Raw genomic sequence first — 19,909 nt, 5'->3', positions numbered from 1 at the left:
CACTGAAACTAATGTTACTATAAACACAGGAAAATTATGGTTGCAAAAGGAGCTGTTGGCTTAATACTGGAATGGGTGTAATTCCATGGTCTGAGCTATGCAGGGAAGTAGTATACAGACCATAATTTCTGCCCTAAATGCTACAAAAATATGAAAATTACTGAAATTATATAAATTACTGAAATATAGCATATGCTATATTAACAAGCAGCATAAAGACATATCAGTTTGGACGAACTTACCATCTTGCATTTTCTTGACCAGATCATCAAATCTCAAAGTGCCAGAAAAAGGCATTAGAGGTACTAAGAATTTCAGTCATAAAATAATTTCAGATACAGGTGTTGATGACTGAACTTCACCCAAACCTGATACATTAGGAACTGAAAACCACCATTAGGATGCTAGTGGGGGGAAAAGAGCAAAAAAAGAGCACTGCTGAAAGTGGGGAGAGTATTTCCTTTATCTCTTCCATATTATTTCCAGCAAATCAAATGTGTAATTATAAGGATGCATACTCTTTATTTTTGCATGTAGTAATCTTGAACCTGTCTATCTGCAACAGACAGGTGGATAAACACTTAAAGTGAGTATAATACTGAAAACATTGTGAACATTTCAGAAATATTTTAAATTAATATTAATGAAGTATTTCTAATCATTTCAGGTAATCAACTGAAGGGGGAAAAAGCAACTGATGATGTTCCTGTTCTGATTCCCAAACTTTCTAGCCAGTGCAATACTGTGAACAAGAGTCACAGCTTGCCAACACGAGCCCAGTAGGTGCAGAGATGACAAAAATATGAGGAACTGAAATGTAAAAAACAAAGAAAACCTGCTGTGACAGGGTAAGCAGTGCTGCAAATACAGCTTTATTCAAATAGGGACGGAGCCTTTCAGGACTCAAATCCATGTGTGCCAAGGTGCACAGACAAGAACAATGAGGAACCACGTACATTCCTGATTTCTGGTGGCACAAAGAAAACTCCCATTTCAACACACTAGAAAGAACTCTTTGTATACATATCCCAAAATGCTTGCTGGCATGCTTTCACTATACTTACTCTGAACCATGTCTAACTGACACTAAGATTACTTTTATTAGCTAGGCAAAGCAGAGGGTTCAAACATTTTTTCTCTAACCTGTAGTGAACTGATAACATCAGTTAAGGGTAAATGGTAATGCATGTAAAGTGAGACAGTGAGGCACTAGCACAAGGTGCCCAGAGAAGCTGTGGCTGCCCCATCCCTGGCAGTGTTCAAGGCTAGGCTGGAGGGAGCTTGGAGCAACCTGCTCTAGGGGAAGGTGTCCCTGCCCGTGGCAGGGGTTGAAACTGTATGAGCTTTAAGGTCCCTTCCTACTCTAACTATTCTATGATAATATTACAGAATAATCGAGGAATAGATTGTTCATGCTTCGGTACTGAACACCTCTTACCAATGATTCCTTCTGATGTTCTGGGGTAGGCACAAATTCCCTTTGCACACAAGAAAGCAGAACACTTTCATGCTTGGTTTGACCAATGCACAAGAACAAACTTCATTACTGCTAATTGGTCAATTTACTTAGGAGAAATTTTCAGACTGAAGCCTTAACAAAATTTGAGGTTGTCACATACATTTCACCTTTCACTGCTGGCTTAATGCTAGGGTCACAGACCAATACAGAAGTACCCATGAAGATTTAAGCTACAAATTACCCTCTGTACTTGGGGCTCAGCTGGAGGAGTGGAGGTTCACCCACACCCTTAATTCTCATCAGGTTCATATCAGGCAGTTTAGGACATGAGAAATGGTGATAAGTCTGTTCTACCTACAGAAGTTTAGAGAGGGGGAAATATAGTGGATATAGCTGTCTACATAAAATCACTCTAGGAAAAAATAAATAAAGGAGACAAATGACAAAAAGCAGAAGAGCATTATGTTTGCTTAAGAAAAAAAGCCATAGAGCCTAAAAAAGCTCAATGGCAAGTCTTAATGGACTAACAGAATGTACACAAGGAAACATGAACAGCAGGTCACATCACAGTTCATACAGAGCAGCTGCCAACATAAAAACTTTTGAAGCAACTAACTGTACAAAATGTTACAGAGCAAATTAAAAAGCAGTGACAACAACCCAACATCAACTTAATGCGGGTATCAAATTGATTTATAGAATTCAAGTAAGATTTAACCCCAACACAACTAGCACTTCATAATAGAGGTAAAGATTTATATGCAATGAGCGGCTCTGAAGTTACATATACTTGAAATACAGAATACCAGCCTCACTTTGTTTCCCTGGAAGAACCAAACAGCAATAAGCCTGAAGAGAAGAATTACATGAATCCTGCTATGAGAACCAAAACAGAGGAGAAACTTAAAAGAAGTGAGAATTGAATTCAGCTACAGACTTCCATGAGTTGGGAACACAAAGCCAGAAAAATCTAACAACTAAAATAAATCCTGAGAGCAAACAGCAGGAGCTGATAGATCAGAAAACACATGATTCCCATGTAATCTCAGAATGTATAAATGCAATTTTGCTGGGTTTTCATTGCTGCAAGAAAACTTAAGAGCATTAAAAAAAAAAAGTAGGTTCATATTACAGGGAAAACTAGATATTGAGAAATGACAGGTTCTGACAAATCCAAATACATGTAATTAATCAGGAAATTGTCAATACTGACAAAACTGCTAAAATTAGCCACAAGACACCCGCATCCAAACTATGAAAAACAAAAATGCCAAGCACTCCCAATTGTTACATCAAAATCCCTAAGCAATTAAGGAAAAAGTATAAAGATGCTAGTAAGTTCAGTTGGATCTACAGAACCCTGGTTTCCCTTGAAATGCAAGTTAAAAGATATTAAATAAATTTTAACTGTATCCTCTTTCTCACTATACGGTTTCTTTCTCTTTTTTTCTTTTCCTTTTAATATATTTTTACCAACAGCAGAATTTGCAGAGATGCACAGGTGACACATACTTTGGAAATTACGGTTCAAGTCATTTATGCCTGTTTGTAGCCCAGGCCCTCAAACAAAAGCTATACTAAAAGAGGGGAGATTGAGGCTTAGACGCGAGGAAGAAATTTTTTGCAGTGAGGGTGGTAAAAGCATGGCACAGCTCACCCAGAGAGATGGTGGATGCACATCCCTGGAGATACTCAAGACCAGGCTGGATGTGGTTCTGGGCAACCTTATGTAGTTGAAGATGTCCCTATTCATTGCAACATCCCTTCCAACCCAAACTATACTATGATTTTATAAACTTGCCTATTCCTTTACTATTTGCTTATCACTTCTCTACTGCTTAAAATATGCTGTCTACTTCTTTCTCATATATGTAGGTGGGGCACATTTTAAGCATGTGTGTGCAAATGTATATATATACAAATATACAGACACACACCCTTCTATATCTGCATATACAATAGTAAATTTCTCAAAACAATTCCTTTCTATTTGAATTCCAAAGATCTCTTAATGCATGCGTGCAATTTCCTTTTAGAATTTCATCTGCAAAGACTTCTTCTGATGGCATCTCTTTCAAGAGATGAAATGTATCAAAGTCAATTCCACACACACACATACGCAGATCATCCAATATCAAAGCACTCACTCATTCCTCTTCATTTGGCTCCTGCAAATACCAGTAACTCTAAGACAACCCATACTATATAAAGCATATTGTATGTTCTGTACCACTGTAAAACCAGAAAATAGACTCCAGATGTTTCCTCAAACCCTGCCAAAAACGAAATTTTAAAAAGTGTTGAAACCCAAGCAAAGTTAGAAGCCCTGACTTAAAACATATAGGAATAAGAGGCACAAGTAATCTGTAGCTTTGTTAGGAGTAAATTTGTTCTGTCTTCACCTGCTAGATAAGAAGGGTCAATCTTAAATAACTGTAAATACAGCTACTATAAAGAATGAAAATTCTCATTTTCTTCCCATTTATTATTTCCTTAGAACGACACCTCAGACCTTCCACAGATTTGAGACCGGGAAAAAACCTTCAACAGCTTTCACTCATTTGGAAGACTAGATTCCTTTGGGAGTTAATTAGACTTTGCTTTTAGCTACACTGAAAGCAATACTGAAAACAGGACTTGGCCCCTAAATGTTTGTAATTTGCCATTTTATCATGTCAGTTAGCACCATAAAGTCAAAATAAACTGATACTGCATGAGTCCTGTTTTGTTGAACTGTAAAGTAAAGGAGGTTTGCTTAAACAACCCTTCAGTAGGAACAGCTATTGGCTTTGCACTGCACAGGATGAACAGTGTTTTGGGCTCACTGTTACTCCTTTGAGTGCCAAAACCAACAGGTGAAGCCCAGTAGCTTCTTAAAAAAGAAAAGTACTGTCAAGACCAATCATCTATAGAGGTTCTTGGGGTGGAACTCATCTGGCCCAAGAGATCCTGTAAAACCTCTGAAACTGATCAAAACATAAAGGAGGAAGAAACACTTTCAGAGGCAATTCACTACAACTATCTTAGATAATTAATTTACAATTAAAAATTTGCCTTCAAGATGTGTCCATCTTTGTCCCTCAGACACAGAGGAAGTCCATGCAACTTGTTTAGCCTTCATCTGCTGTTCTGGTGGGGACAGCAAGAAGAGTACAGGGCAAAATACTCAAAGCTGCTTGTGTCAGCAGGTATTTTTGATGAAAAGAAGCAAACAAAAAAGCCTTGGATCCATCACTAATATATATTTTTTCCTCATATAAAACTTATTATAGGATATTTTTTTAATGGACTGTTTAATACCAACATGTATTTTCAATTAGGAAGCAATGGACGAAATAATGGAGAATTTGAAACACCTAACTTTCTGATCTGTCTCCTGTCTTTCACAAGCATATATGACAGTGCTCAATCAAAACACATTCTGTCCCTTACTTTATCATATGCAGACAGGCTAATGGACCAATACAAGGTATAAAAAAATACAACTGTTTACATAAGTATAGCTTTATATCCTGCAGCCAGGATATATGGAATTGCGAAGGGGTGACTTAATTGGTTATTTTACCTGCATGGCACTCTTTCCAAGCTTAACCACCTCAAATAAAGTGACAGGGTCTCCTTCTCCATTCTGCTGAGGGTGGCCATTAGCTCTTCCACGACTTGCTCCTCTGGCTCCAGATTCAGAACGACCCTTGTCCGCTGGAGACTTTCGTGGTTTCTTAGTGGCAGACTGGGCAAAGAAAACCAGCAGAACAAAAATCTATTATAGCTCTATCTGAAATCATTCAATGTATCTTTATACATAAATATTACACATATTTATACACTCACACATGTATATGCACACAATTATCACAGAATAAGCCAGACTGGAAGGGACCTCAGGAGGTCTCCAGCCTCCAGCCTTTCCTGCTCAAAGCCGGAAATTCAAGCAGGTTGCTTAGGGCTTTATCGCATGAGGTACCTATGTTTTTATTCATCAGTAATTGTTGAGGAACAACTTAAAAGCCACTGTCATATCACGGTAAGTAGTGGTGACTTCCCAACATCGGAGTACCAGCTCATGTCAATACCCAGATTAGTCTTATTCAGCACAGACAGTTGACAATATGACTAAAACTAGATAAATGGTAGCAAATTACAGACAGCAAAAGTGGCTCATGCTGGCACACAAAAACTTTTAGAAGAACTAACAATCTTTGGAGACAATAAGTTATTAAAACTGCACTTGTCATGTTAACATTCGGTTTCTGTATTTTTGTTTTTATGCAATCCGTATAAGAAACTGTGCACATAATGAGTCAGCTCTTCAACTCAAATTAAATCACTGGATTTATACAGCCAGTACACAGATTTAGTAGATAATCGTAACAACCCCGTGCTTCAATTTTTTATGAGATAGAACATTTTCCCTGTGAATCTAAATTATTTATTGTAAATTTTTACTAGATTCTTCAAGCTTACATCAGGTGGTATAGATCCCGCTTGTAAGAAGTCACCCAGAGAACAGATTGCTCTGAATTTAACTTTCTGGAGAAAATAATGCAGGATTCTAGCTAAGATCTTACTTCCATATTCTGTTTTTCTCCCTCCTGTGAGGCTGAGAAAAGTAAAAGCTGCCATCTTCCACAGAACTATGAAGCTATTTCGAGGAATTACATCAAAGAAAACAGCATGCAAGCAACCTGAATATTACATTTAGGAGAATATCCTCCTGGTACCATTTACTCGAATATACTGTCAGATGGATTCTATTAAAGCTTTTCATAAAGAACATCAAGTCAGTGGCTTTGGTTGCAACTTCCAAATGTAGACACATTAAGAATATTCCTGCAGAGGAAAGGGATCACATTTCTGGAAGAGAGCTGGTAGAAGACAGACCTGCAGTCTAGCAGGTCCTTACTTTAAAACGGATCACAGCCGATGGGGCCAGAGTGCTAAAGAAAAGGGCAAGGTAGAGTGCAACTGCAACTGCTTCTTGCAAGACTTGTGTACAAATGCAAGCTGGAAAGCTTAAATGAATGGAACAATCTCTGCGAGAAGTTTTGTGGATAACATCTGCACTTATGAGCAAAAGAATAGGTGTTCTCCCTCAATGAATTTTTAAACATATGCAAAGCTGTCTTTATCAGCAAGAAAACTATCAATATGCGACATGTTTGAGCTCTATTGAGCTCCAAAGAGACATACGAACACTACTTTATAAAATGGCAAAGAATTAGAAGTAAATTATCTCTTTTGAGATACATAATTCCTGTACTTATCCAGTATGGGTGACAGTAAGCCATAAGCTCTTCAACTAGCTACAAGGACTGCTAAATGAAAGCAGGAGTGCAAGTTGATGACCCCCATGGAAGTTAATGGAGGCCTCTCTATAGTCAGTTTTTCTCAACATGTACGTCAGTGGGAAACTATTAAACACTGCCAGGATGAAGGGAAAACAAGGAGGAGCTGGAAGTGAAATGCACACATCCAAAGATACCTTGTTACTGGAAAGGAATGAGAAGAGCCACCTACACGGCATGAGTGCCATGGATCAGCATGCACACGCTCCAAATGAGTAATCACAAGACATGTAAGTGCTCAGTTTAAACTCCACTTTTGTTAGGCATCTTGGGAAAAAAAGGTGCTTTGACCAAGACTCTTAGCTTGAATTAGAAGGGTGGGAACACCAGTGGGCTCTCAGAAGAGGTACAGTAATAACTGACAAAGCCAGATTCTTCAAATCCAGGTAAAGATCTCAGTATCCTGGACCCAAGTTAAAACCAGTACTGAGACTAACTGAATAAAGTTTCTCTTTAGATTTTCTTCCGACAAAGAGAACATCTCTCACAATGGAGAAAACAAGTCTTTCATTTAATAAAAACCATTCTGCATCCAAACTGGGGTGGCTTAATCCAGATGCAGGATCTATACTTAATCCTGCCTCAAGATATAAAACAAGCAAAAGATCCCCTGCTAAGAAACCAAAGGAAATCCAAACTAGAACATTCTGAGTTAGGCAAGGATTAACATTTTCGGGTGGAGAGGTACTATAGAAGGGGTGTCCACCATACTTCCACTCCAGAGCACTTCCACCCAGTAGGCATGACAGGAAGCCCAAGATCAACCCCGCTCTGGAGTATAAATATGAAAGTTAAGTCACACATGGGTCCTCAAGCCTCCAGAGATTGCCTAGTACTCTAATTACAAATTTTTGCAAGCACAGGGACAGAACTGAGGAACTGGCATTATCTTATTAACATACAATACTACAATGCTGTTGTCAGACACACGTAGTGTGTCTGAATATACAGCAAGAAACTTCTTGGGCCATCCTGACAGATCTGAGCTTCATACAGGTTCCTACCTCTGAGTACAAAGTTGAATAGGTAAACCTATTTCAAAAGGAGAATTTTTCATGATGAGAACAAACAGCCATTGCAATAATCTCCTGAGGGAAGTGGTGGATTCCCCAACATTGGACACTCTAAAGATTCAGCTGGACAGGATGCTGGGCCACCCTGCCTAGTTCATCCTTTGCCAAGAAAGAGAGGACTAGTTGATCCCTGAGATCCCTTCCAAACTCATGCTCTGTAATTCTATCCCAGGATGGACACATACAACACCACTGAAGCAAGTGAAGAAAAAGCATGGACTGGTACATCCGTAGAAATGCAAGAGGACTCCTTCATGATACAGAGTATCTGCGGTATATCTGCAGAGACAGTGTGCTCTTCGTAGTGGAAACAACAGTAATGTCTCTTTGGGATGCAGGGCTACCTCTGTTTGGCATCCTCAATGCCTAACACAATCTTTATATTTGTAGCTTGACTTTGCACAGCTCCACTTCCAGCTGTCCAGAATATTTGTCTTCCATAAAGAAAGGGTTTGTATTGAGCTAAAGGAGCACTCTTGAAAGTGAATGCTGGGAGTTTCCAGGAGCATTGCTTTAAGTGGTACTGCTGCTTTAAGGCTTAAACTAAGGCAAACAAAATACTTACCTTGACTGTAATTAAGCTAAGATGATGGCAGTTCAGAATTTTCAAATAAATTAGCTACATAATACTTTTGCTTTCATGCCTTTAAAATGATTGGGAAGGGGAAAAAAAGCAACCACATTTGTAAGATCAAATAATACAGTGGAAGTTGATTCATTACACTAACTAAGAAAAAAACAAGTGAAAGTGGCTCAACATTTTCCATTAACATTCCCCAGACTGATCCAACACACTTCATGAAGAAATAAAGACAGTAGAAGTGTTACAGGTCAGTAACTCCACCTAACCTGCCGCCTTAAATGATGGCCTCTATGTGTGCACTCATACTGTAAGTAATTTAAAGCAGTACCTATTTCTCAAGATAGCTGGAAGAACCTTTTTAACCTTCCACTTGAGTAAAACTGAAGAACTTGCCTCTCCACAGCACCATCCTCCTGAAAGGCCTCTGCACTATAACCTCCTGTTAAGCGAAAGAGTGGTAATGGCTGAGCTCTTTCTGAATTAATCCTGATTAAAAACAGAAGTCCACTGAACAATTTGTAACATCATCATGGTTATCTTGGAAGTTTTTGGATTCAAACGGTCAGTCCTTTGGACTTTATTCATCTAGAAACAAATAAGGTGCTCCCTATGAAAAGCCTCATCCCACAAATAAAGACAGATGCAGGTCCCCTAGCATCCCATGCATACAGAGCTGCTTCAGCTATAACACATGCAGTTTAGAACAAAACAAAAAGCAGAGGCAGTGCTGAGGCATGCTGTTGCTTTTTTAAAATTCTTATGTAAAAACCTAGCAGGAGTTCTAAAAGTCATCTTAAAGAATCAGGATTCTGCTACAAATGCCTGAATCACTTTGATTCTTCTAGCTAAGAGAATTGCTATCAAAACCAGACTATTTACATAGAAAAATGAAGAATAGGTTACACTACCAAAAATACAAGGACCATCCCATCAAAAGCTTAAACCAAAAACTTCTAATGCCATTAGGATTTCTCCACCAGGAAGCTTCAAGTGGTGGGATAGAAAAGTATTCACATACTGGCTGTACGTGCACTGCATTTCCACAGAACTACAGAAAGACATAGTCACTTCAATTTTAAGGGATAGACCTAAAACACCGTGCACTTGATCCGAAAAGGGGCAATGATGTAAGTCACATCAAACTACAAACTTTGAATACTATGAAAATAAATTCTCGCAAGAGGATTCCTTTCTACTATTCACTAGGACGTGTATGATTTGGAACCAGAAGGAAAACTCAATCCCCAGCAGAACCAAACATTCATGCTACAAGACAGAATACGGCTAAGAGTCTTTTGCAAAGTCAAAATTTCACATATGAATGCAGAGATAAGGCATTGCGGTCTGTCATCTCCATACCAAAAAATACAAAAGGACCTGAAAGCAAAACTGTACAGTCTGCACTGGGGATAAAAGGACTGCAAGTGCCTTGTTCCATCTTGCCTTAATAGAAGAATCTGAGGAGCTGGAGAAACGCATGCTGTGGCGCTGGTTATGGGATGAGAGAGACACCAGCAGAGATCTCAGAATTGCCACCTTTGGAACAGAAAGACTGGTATTTCTTCTTGTCCTCTAAACCAAAATAGACTTATCTGTCTACTCCTGCCTCAAAGCTGAAATACAGCCAGGAGATATCTCTCATTCCCTCAACATCTAACAGCTGAGGCTTAAGCCATGCTGTCCTGAGCCCCTAGGAAGGTAAGGCCAGATAAGTTAAAATAAAGCATGCCAATAACATTGAACAGAAAGTGTTGGTCCAAGAAAGGAGACAAAAAAGGATAGACAAGTAACTCATCTGAGCCTGAGCTCACTAATACGAAAGCTACACTGCATCATAAGCCCTTGGGCTTTCAAACCCCCTACCTGCAACGGGAGAGCGCATCCATACCTACATGTTTCAATAATGCAGCAGACAGAAAAGGCATTTTTGGCCAGTGTTACTCAGCAGCTTCAATCAGAGGAGTACTATAGGTGACTCATTAAATACACCCCACACAATTCACTAATATATACCCGGATGGTATGCTTGCATGTATTTAAGCAATACCGTGTGCAACAAAATATCCCACTGTTGGCTAGTCATTCCACAAGCATCTGGTTTACAAGACTCAGCATTCAGAAGCAGACATGCGCAAGGGGGAGGCCAGCCCCAGCCATTGTCTGTGCTAGGAAAGGACAGGGTGCAACTCCAGCTAAATTCACAGCAAGGCTTGGTGAATTCAGGACAATCACGTTAGATTCTGAGAGTTATCTTGAATGACCAATGCACTGGATCTCTTCGTAAATTGATGATATAATCTACCCAGTTAAGTACACATTAGAATAGCCCCTTATAGAAGTGGAGGGGCAACTTGGAAACAGTGTTTTCAGGAAGGGAACGTTCCCCAGAATATTAAGATTCTCTATGAACTGAAGAGATTGTACAAATGGCAAATCTTCAAGTGTGGACCATCTCTGTACAAAAGCGTCAAATCCGCAAAGAAGAATGTCTTTCTTTGGAAAATAGGTCTGGAAAACCCTTTAGTAGTAGTCTGTCTTTCTGATAAAATGTATCTATTATCCTATAGATAAAATTTATCTATTTATTCTATAGATGAAATTTATCTATTTATTCACCTCATTAAAATACCTACATATATTTGATGGAGTACATTGTGTGCAGCTCTGTAACAGAACCATGCAGAAAGACAAAACAGCACAGAAGAACACTTTCAAAAGAAGTCAGTATGTCTATGGCAGATGTGTCACTGCAGTTGTGATGGCCTAAGGGCATAAGCAAATCAGCATTTGCAGGGAGAGATCAAATCTTATTAGACCATAATATTTTAGTTACGAAAAAAAAACCCAACCCCAAAAAAACCAACCCAAACCACAAGAAACAGAAGAGCCTTTGGGCAGAAAAGCCTTTCTTTAGGTCTATAACAGAAATTAAAAACATCAAAGCTAAGCAGCAGTTGAGAATAACAGCTCTGAATTTAACTAAACATTTTAATCTGTGTCATATTCAAGAGTAAAGGTAGGTGGTACCTGTGGAGGAAATAAAAATCATGTTAGCATATGGAAGAGTGTGGGGAAAAAACGTCAGAGCTGCACCTCCTGTAAGAAACAGATAATTCACGTAAGGAAAGTGAATGACTTAGCAGCATGAATAGGAGAGCTATGTGGAGGAGGACAGAAAGCGAAATACAATGTTTGCAAAACCAGTACCTCAATTACTGAGTCCAAGACTTTTCACATCGAATTATGCTATAAATTGCCCAGATTAGACTTTTCAAAGTGTTTGCATTTCTATTCAAGGATATTAGATGTTGAGTGGCTCTTTCCCTTTGATCAATTTTTGTAGATCCACCATATTTATTCCTTTCTGTTGCTGCAATATCAATTACGAAGGCAGGATTCTATTGCATGCCCAAACATATATATATCTCAAGTCACCCAAAAAACTGCAGTCAAATGACTGAATTTGTGGATCAGGGGAGAGCAATTGAAGCCATTTCTGTTGACTTTAGCAAGGTTTTCAACAGTCTTCCACAATATTCTTGTATCCAAATTGGGAAGTTGTGATCTGGATGTGTAGAAACACAGCTGAACTCTTGGGCTGAGAGCACAGGAGTTCATAGCACATCATTCTCTACCTGGAGGCTGGCAATGAGGGAATATGAGAGAAGTCTAACTGGAACATATCCAGTTTCCCATCTTTATCAGATAGCTGAAGGGGGTGAGAAAACGTGCTCCCATCAAGAGTGCAGATGACACAACACTGGCAGAGAGACCATATCAAGGGCAAGACAGCTATTGACAGCCTGAAGGACTGGGCTACCAGCACACTCAAAATTCAACATGGACAAATGCAAAGACCTGCACCTGGCAGAGGAATAAATCCCTGCACCAGTGCAAGCTTGAGAGTGGCTAGGAAGAGAATAGCTCTGTGGAAAAGGATCTTGGGATCTTGAGGGACATGAAACCACCATATACCTGAGCAGCAAAGGCCATCAGCACCTCAGACTGTACAAAGAGAATACAGCAGAACAGCAAGGAAACTGATTATACCCTTTTACTCAGCATTTCTTAGCCCATATCTAGAATACGTCCAGATCTAAACTGTGCCCAGTCTCAGCCCTCTCAATGTGAGAGAGGTACTGATAAACTAGAATACATTCAAGCAGAGGGGCTACCAACTTGGTCAGGGGGCTAGAAACACCTTTCTGTGGGGCTTTTTGTAACAGCAGATAGTAAGTAGGAGGACAACTGACAGCAGTCACAAAGTGAAGACAGACGGGCTCTGACTGCTTACAAGGGAGAAAATGTTCATAAAATAAAATGAAACTGATTGCTAAGAGGGGATGTGCAGTCTCCAGCCTTGGTGGTTTTCAAGACCAGACTGGAAAAGCCCCAGGCAATGTGGTTTGATCACAAAGCAGGCCCCGCTGTGATTGACCATAACCGCCTCTCTTCCCTGAAACTCTTCCAGTCCTAATATACCCATTCTTGAGAATTTAGAGCAGAGGTCAAGAGGGGAAGAGAAACTAGAATTGTGCAAAGTTCTCCAAATTTTGGCAATCCACAGTTTTATAAAAGACACAGTATTTCTTTTATTTTTTATTCGTTATTCTCTTCCTTAGTTCTAAGATTGGATTTAACTTTTTTGAACCTTAATCTGCATTAAGATGATGCTTTCAAAGAATGATCTCGGATAACCCCAAGGTTTTACTCCTTAGCATCAACAGTCAGCTCACAGCCCATCATTTTATGTATGAAGTAATGGCCACTTCCTCTGAATGTTAATCAATGTTAATACAATCACGTATATATTTAATGAGCCTGGAGCTGTTCTAAGCATAATAAACTATTGCTCCTGTAGAAACTTGACAGCAGCACCAGTAAAGTGCTTCAGAGAATGTTCCCACAGGAGCTACTAATAAGCTCAGAGGGAAACACCTTTTTTAACGTTCACCTTTCCCTTCCAGTGAAAGTGTGGTGTGTACAAAATATCACTAGTGTTGCTTTAACTTAAATTCTTCTCTGACAATCTCCTGGCATAGCAGTCAGGTTGCACCATCCTCCGTTTGGGGCTTTTTTATTAAATCTGCAAAACCTCATAGATTTACTAATGAGATATTCTTAAGATAATTTCTGGTTCTGCCCTTTGCTTACAAGTTATATAAGCAGATGACCAGTTCTCTTTACAAGCTACTTTAAATCTTCCTGTAGAGAAGATCCACATTTGTGAGCAAATCTGTCTGTATGATGAACATATGCCACCATAGGAAACACTGTTCAAAAGCTTTCAAAAAAGAAGACAACTTGCCCAGAAAAGACCAGGATTTAAAATGTTGGTTCCCGAAGTATGTCCAGAAAATAGGATGTAAATTGAAACCCAGTACTAAGGAGGAGTTTACACCAGCTTGGCCAGTGTGCTTGAGAGTAACACATGGTCCTGTCTGTTCTTACAGCCTCACTAGCCCATGCTTAAGGAGTTAGACTTAGGGTGGAAGGTCTCGGGCAGGGGATTTCAATCTTCTAGTGCTATATATATAGCACATTCATACTGGGGGTGTACACATAGACACTAAGAGGAGAATCAAAACCATTAATAACAAACACACAGAAGTTCCCACCAAAAATCTTACTCCACAGTGTGTACTTCAAGTGGTACAATCACAATAGCTACATCTGATGACCCTGAAGACCTAAAATGACAATGTGACACAAAACTTTTTCTGTAGTTTCCAATAAATTGTCTGATTTATAAAACAAAAATAAAACAGGAAGTCTTCTTAAATACTCCATGTAACGGAGAATTGTTTCTGTATGGTCCCATTTATGGGCCAGCAATAGGCAAAGACTAACGAAGAACAGCAGATAGCAGTATTATCTGCTGTGCTATGCTGGAGAACAGGTTGAAGCTCGCAATCTATACACAGGACAGAGTGTATGTCAATTACATGAATTTTTAAACTGTGTTAATAGACCTTCTGAGGCATTTAGTTAATACTATGTTGCAACTCTTCCATTCACATTAAGAGATTATCAGTTACCAAAAGGATGGCTCAAATGTCATTTCTCACTTAAAATCCACTGCACTTTCAAAACAGACAGTAGTCATACATACTGAGATTATTGACTGGAAGAATGTTGTAATATGACAATAATAACAAAATAGTAATGTTCACGTAAGTAGCTAGCAAAAGAAAAAGTAACGGCTATTATGAGCTCGCTTTATGTCCCTTTTTAAACACTCCAAACATCGTATATCAATCTGATAAATATTTCATACTACAAGTCTTCATAAAGTTTGACATAGGGCTCATTAAAAGCCTATTTATGTGACCACAAGATGATTAGATGAAAAACAGTTTGCAGTCAATTTTAAATAGATGCATAACAAAACAAAACTAAATTACACATACTGGAGGCCTGCCAGGACGGCCCCTTTTTCTTTTTCCTTTGACTTCTGCTTCTTCAAGCTCACTGCCAGCATCTGAATGTGCAGTAGTTTCATTTGTAGAATCCCTAAGGGGGAAAAAACACTAGATAAATTAAAATGATTTGAAATCAACAAGTAATCTATAACTGACTGATTAAATATTTAGTCCTAAGCCAGGAAAAAAAACCCAAAAAGTCAGCATTAAAAGGCTTGCCACATTTATTCTGCAAATGAAGGAAGTAAGCATTGTTATCCCTGGCAAAAAGCCTTACCTTTTTATGAGATGGAATGTCATTTTATAGACTAGAAGTTATTTAAATTAACAGCTTCTTTTGAAGCCATATTACACTTCAAAAACTGGCTATATTAAACAGCACATTCTCAACATATCCAACCCACAAAGTATTCACTTAGTATCAACTTTCTTTTACCCTTAGTAACCACTTCCAAACTGCTTTCAAGGTTATGAGAGAGCAAACTGTAGTCCAATCCAGCTATCACGTCATTACAACAATTACACACGTTCCCACTAAGGTTACACCAGGTTTTAGTCACACTCAAAGACAATGGTATCTAGCAGCTGTTAAGAAAAAGAGGGTTAACACTGAGCAGAGGCACAAACCAAAAACCCACTTTGGTCTGAAAACATTTGTGTTTCTTGCAGCTAGAAAAATGTTCTCACTTATACAATGATAAAGCCTTGACATTGCTCAACGACTGTAGCAAAGCAGCCCACAGTATCACTTGTCAATCATTTCTGTTTTAAGACTTAACACCATCCTAAGCAGGGAAAAAAGCATGATCCCAATTTCCACCACCCACTCCCCCCAGGGCAGGTGCATAGGTACTTCTCTGCTTCCAAAACAGACCTGACCGCTTGAAGAAAGTCAGCTTCTAAGTGATCTTCTGAGGCATTAGATTTTGTCCAAGAAGAACCCACAACCAAAACCATACCTGTTAATGATGTGCTCTATTTTTAGTTTGCAAGATCACCAGTGTATGAGGTCTCTGTAAATGGTAAGAGTAACTGTAATAACGTCCCAGATTACTCCAAGATGGGTCAAGTCTAGCTCTAATCAGAGATTTCTTTAAATCAAACATAATTTCCTCGAAGTGAAAGGAGTTAAACTGCTGTAAAACTTATGCAACAGAAAGGTGAAAATCAGACCTATTTCATTACCTTATACAGATTGAAATACAAAAGGCAGCATTAGTGATTTGATTTACAGAAACTGAAAAGCTTCTGCAAGCCAAGATCTACTCCAATCTTCCACACTGTCTACTGTTTGGGGTTTGGTTTTGTTTGTTTGGGATTTTTTATTTTATTTCACAAAACAGGAATTCTTCACAAATTTGCTCAAGGCTATTTAGTAATGTATAAAGGTAGAAACATCATTGTATCGGAATCAAGAATGTTCTGATACTTCTCTTTGTTGAAAATAAGCTAAAGGACATGGAACTGTTGGAACAAGTCCAGAGAAGGGCCACCAGGATGATCAGGGGACTGGAGCACCTCCCATATGAAGACAGGCTGAGGAAGTTGGGGCTGTTCAGCCTGGAGAAGAGAAGGCTGCGTGGAGACCTCATAGCAGCCTTCCAGTACCTGAAGGGGGCCTATAGGGATGCTGGGGAGGGACTCTTTGTCAGGGACTGTAGTGACAGCACAAGGGGTAACGGGTTAAAACTTAAACAGGGAAAGTTTAGATTGGATATAAGGAGGAAATTCTTTCCTGTTAGGGTGGAGAGGCACTGGAATCGGTTGCCCAGGGAGGTTGTGAGTGCTTCATCCCTGGCGGTGTTCAAGGCCAAGTTGGACAGAGCCTTGGGTGACATGGTTTAGCGTGAGGTGTTCCTGCCCACGGCAGGGGGGTTGGAACTAGATGATCTTGAGGTCCTTTCCAACCCTAACTATTCTATGATTCTAATTACTGTATTGTTCTACATCTGCTCTACCTCAATTAATTGTGCAGAACTATCATGGATTTCTAATATTAAGACATTATTTTCCAACTTGCAAGCACAAAGGGGGCATACAGAATCCTTTACAAAAGCTAGAATGCAGTAGAACATAATTAAATCTCCTTTTCTGAAAGTGACGTCAATGGATTATCTCTAAATACTATAAACACCCAAGAAAACCAGGCATCTAGATTAAAAACCAGTATTCAAGTACATCTGAATTTCTAAATTATATGCTTGCAAATCAGTATCACCACAAAATACTGAAAATGCAGCTTTGTTGTCATAAAATCAAAGCCAAGCAGCTTTTCTGCTTCATAAAGTATGAAATTTACAAAACTCAATAATCAGGCTATTAATTAAAATAAATAGTGAAAAGCGTAAAACCAAATCAAAGATAGCCCACACTAGTGAAAAGCAATGCAGTGAATACAGCTGAACACAGCGTCTATGCGAATGGATGTATCCAGCCTTTTCTCAAAGGCCAACCATCACATTGCAACTCAATCTGACTAAAACACATATTGCTTCACAACAATGTTATTTTTTTTATTTAAATAATTTGAAAACAGAAGGGAGGAACCCCATGAAAACATCTGCTGCTTTCTACTGCTGTAGAGGAATTAAAGCCGTTCTCTCTTGCTCTCTTTAATAAAAATAAGCTTCTCTCTGCTCTACACAGATCCTTGCTGGAAAAAATTTAGGCATGGTGTGGTCTAAGCAATACCCCCCTTTGTGGGGAAATGCTGGAGCTTTGTTAGCTTACAAAACCGCACCCTTAATATCATCAGGATAAAGATTTTTCTCTATTAAAACCAGATTCAGCAGTCCTCCTAGGCAAATGGCTCAGATGCTTCCCCTGAAACACTAAAGCTATATAAATAAATTAAACTGTACTATTATTTTGCAAGGATCCAGTCCACAGAGAACTTGATTTTGCTACAGCCTCTATACACATCTAGCAAAACCTACTGAGATTTGTGTATTTAGTTCTGGGAATCTCAATTGCTTCGGAACACTGCATGTGGAAGGAACAGTTTAATTATTAACCACCTTCTCTTCTTTGTCTTAAAGAGACTGTTGTCTTAAACCCAATAACCATGCTTCCTTAATATTTTTCTGTTAAAACTTCTCTGGTCTGCTGGAAGCCTTTTGAGAAAGGCTCAGTAAACAAGTATTAAGGATGAGATTCATCTAATCTAAATATGACACATACTCAATGCAGAAAACCTTAAGGTGCAACGTAACTCATGCTAAGGTCAGTGTTCAAAACTGGTCAGATGGTTTATGTTTTATAAATTTCTTTTCTCTCCATTGACGGTAAGGTCATCTAGACAAGCAGCTCAAATATACATGTTTAAAACTAAACAAGATGAATCTCCCCCAGACAATATGTGAGACAGAGATTTCTTTCTGACAAAGAGCGTTATTATGTAAGGAGTTCAGGGAAAACATCAGAAAGTAATTTTCCTTTAATCTTCACATTATTTGGAGTAGGGAGACCAGGATCAAGGACAACCGACAGTCCTTGGCTGATTTAACATTAAAATAAATATCATTTCAAACAGCAGGGAATTCTACCTGAATCACTTCCATTGCGGCCTTGGGACACAGTGCTTCTTGCTTCTGTCAAAGCCTTACAGTTGCTCTGGGTACACACACACATGACCCTTTCCTTATTTCTGAACTCAGAGGAAGAGTATAGCACATCTTAACTACCTGCAGTGCTGTCGGGTTTTTAACACTGAGAAGAGCATCTGGCCAGCATCCATCTCCCTCACTCCCGTACTCATCTTGCAGAACTGCTAGGAAGTAATTTATCAGGTGGCAGTCACCCACATCTTAATAGACCAGAATTACCCTATCCTTATTTTATGTGTGTGTGACTAGTCACCTGAGGGGAAAAACTTAGCCTTAGACACAATTTATCTTTCCTGAAGCTGCTGGGAGGGGAAAACAACGTGGAGACCTGCCTCGTCCAAGAGAAGGAGAGGTGGTGACGCTGAAGGTTAAATCTTTCCTCTTTTAAGATACCTTTGACATGATACAGACATAAGATAATTTGGCAGAGTGGGGGAGACATACAAGACTGGGGTGAGCGGTGTAAAGCATACAGGTGATAACCCCTTTTATGGGTTGAGATTTACTCTGCTTTTCTTTCTGGTTTCTTTGGTGGCTACAGCACCCTAAAAAACTGGCAGTAACTCCAGAATCCCACCTAAAAACTCTGGATATTATTCCAAAGTTATAGTAACTAGCCACTGAAACTAACCGTATTGTAATGAAGAATTAACAGATTACTGGGCAGCCATTTAATGTGGCACGCTTCTGAACAAATTCCCATCCCTGCAAGACAAATCAAAACAAATTTGCCTTCCTTCTACTATTACACAAAGCCCTACCCATACAGCTTATACCACCACCACCCCTAAAAACCACCCACGCCAAAAACCTTGCTTCGTGTATCAGTCTTTGTAAATAAAAATGCTTCTGTAAGCTTTTATCAGTGTTGCTGAGGTGGCTCAGGGTTCGGGCAGAGATAAATTCAGTAATTGCTACCACCAGATTCAGCCTTGTGAATAAAAAGCATTCACGAAGAAAACCAGCTAAATGCACATGAATCACAGATGAATCAGCTCTCATGGTTGATCTTCAGAATCTAGAGAGGAACACGCCTCACAGCAAATGTGAATCATCCCATTGAGAGAAGACTCATAACAGTCAGTCACCCAAGCCAAACACACCAGAGGATTTCTTCCCCTATGTCTGAAACACCAGTAAGTGAAATCCTGCTTCCACTGCATTCTGAAGCCACTTCTATGAATCCAGAAAGGTTAAGAAGTTCAATGTTCCCTCAATGAAGAAGAAATCGGGAGGGAATATTTGATATGGTCCTACGCAAAGTACATTAATATATCAATTTGACTTAAGGACCCTTTATTTAAAGCAGATAGGCAAAAAGATTAGAAAACATTACAAAAAAGTAGAAATAAGGCACCTGAATGGTACATTATATATAATAATCCTTCAAAGCTGCTTAGTTAAGAACTAGAAAGAAAAACT

General features: G+C 39.1%; 1 protein-coding gene across 3 annotated transcripts in view; it reads right to left on the bottom strand.

Moving 5' to 3' along the window:
* STAG1 (STAG1 cohesin complex component) overlaps window positions 1–19,909 on the bottom strand; it is a 183,435-nt gene that overhangs the window by 117,783 nt on the left and 45,743 nt on the right. For all 3 annotated transcript variants that reach the window (XM_065675112.1, XM_065675113.1, XM_065675114.1), the window contains 2 exons: window positions 14,871–14,973; window positions 5,025–5,189 (listed from right to left, as the gene is read on the bottom strand). In XM_065675112.1, coding sequence (XP_065531184.1) covers window positions 5,025–5,189; window positions 14,871–14,973 — 268 coding nt within the window. The remainder of the gene's footprint in view (window positions 1–5,024; window positions 5,190–14,870; window positions 14,974–19,909) is intronic.

Source organism: Lathamus discolor, chromosome 3 (assembly GCF_037157495.1).
Source record: "Lathamus discolor isolate bLatDis1 chromosome 3, bLatDis1.hap1, whole genome shotgun sequence".
In the NCBI taxonomy this organism is placed as follows: Eukaryota; Metazoa; Chordata; class Aves; order Psittaciformes; family Psittacidae; genus Lathamus; species Lathamus discolor.
This window is presented reverse-complemented; position numbering and strand designations above follow the sequence as displayed.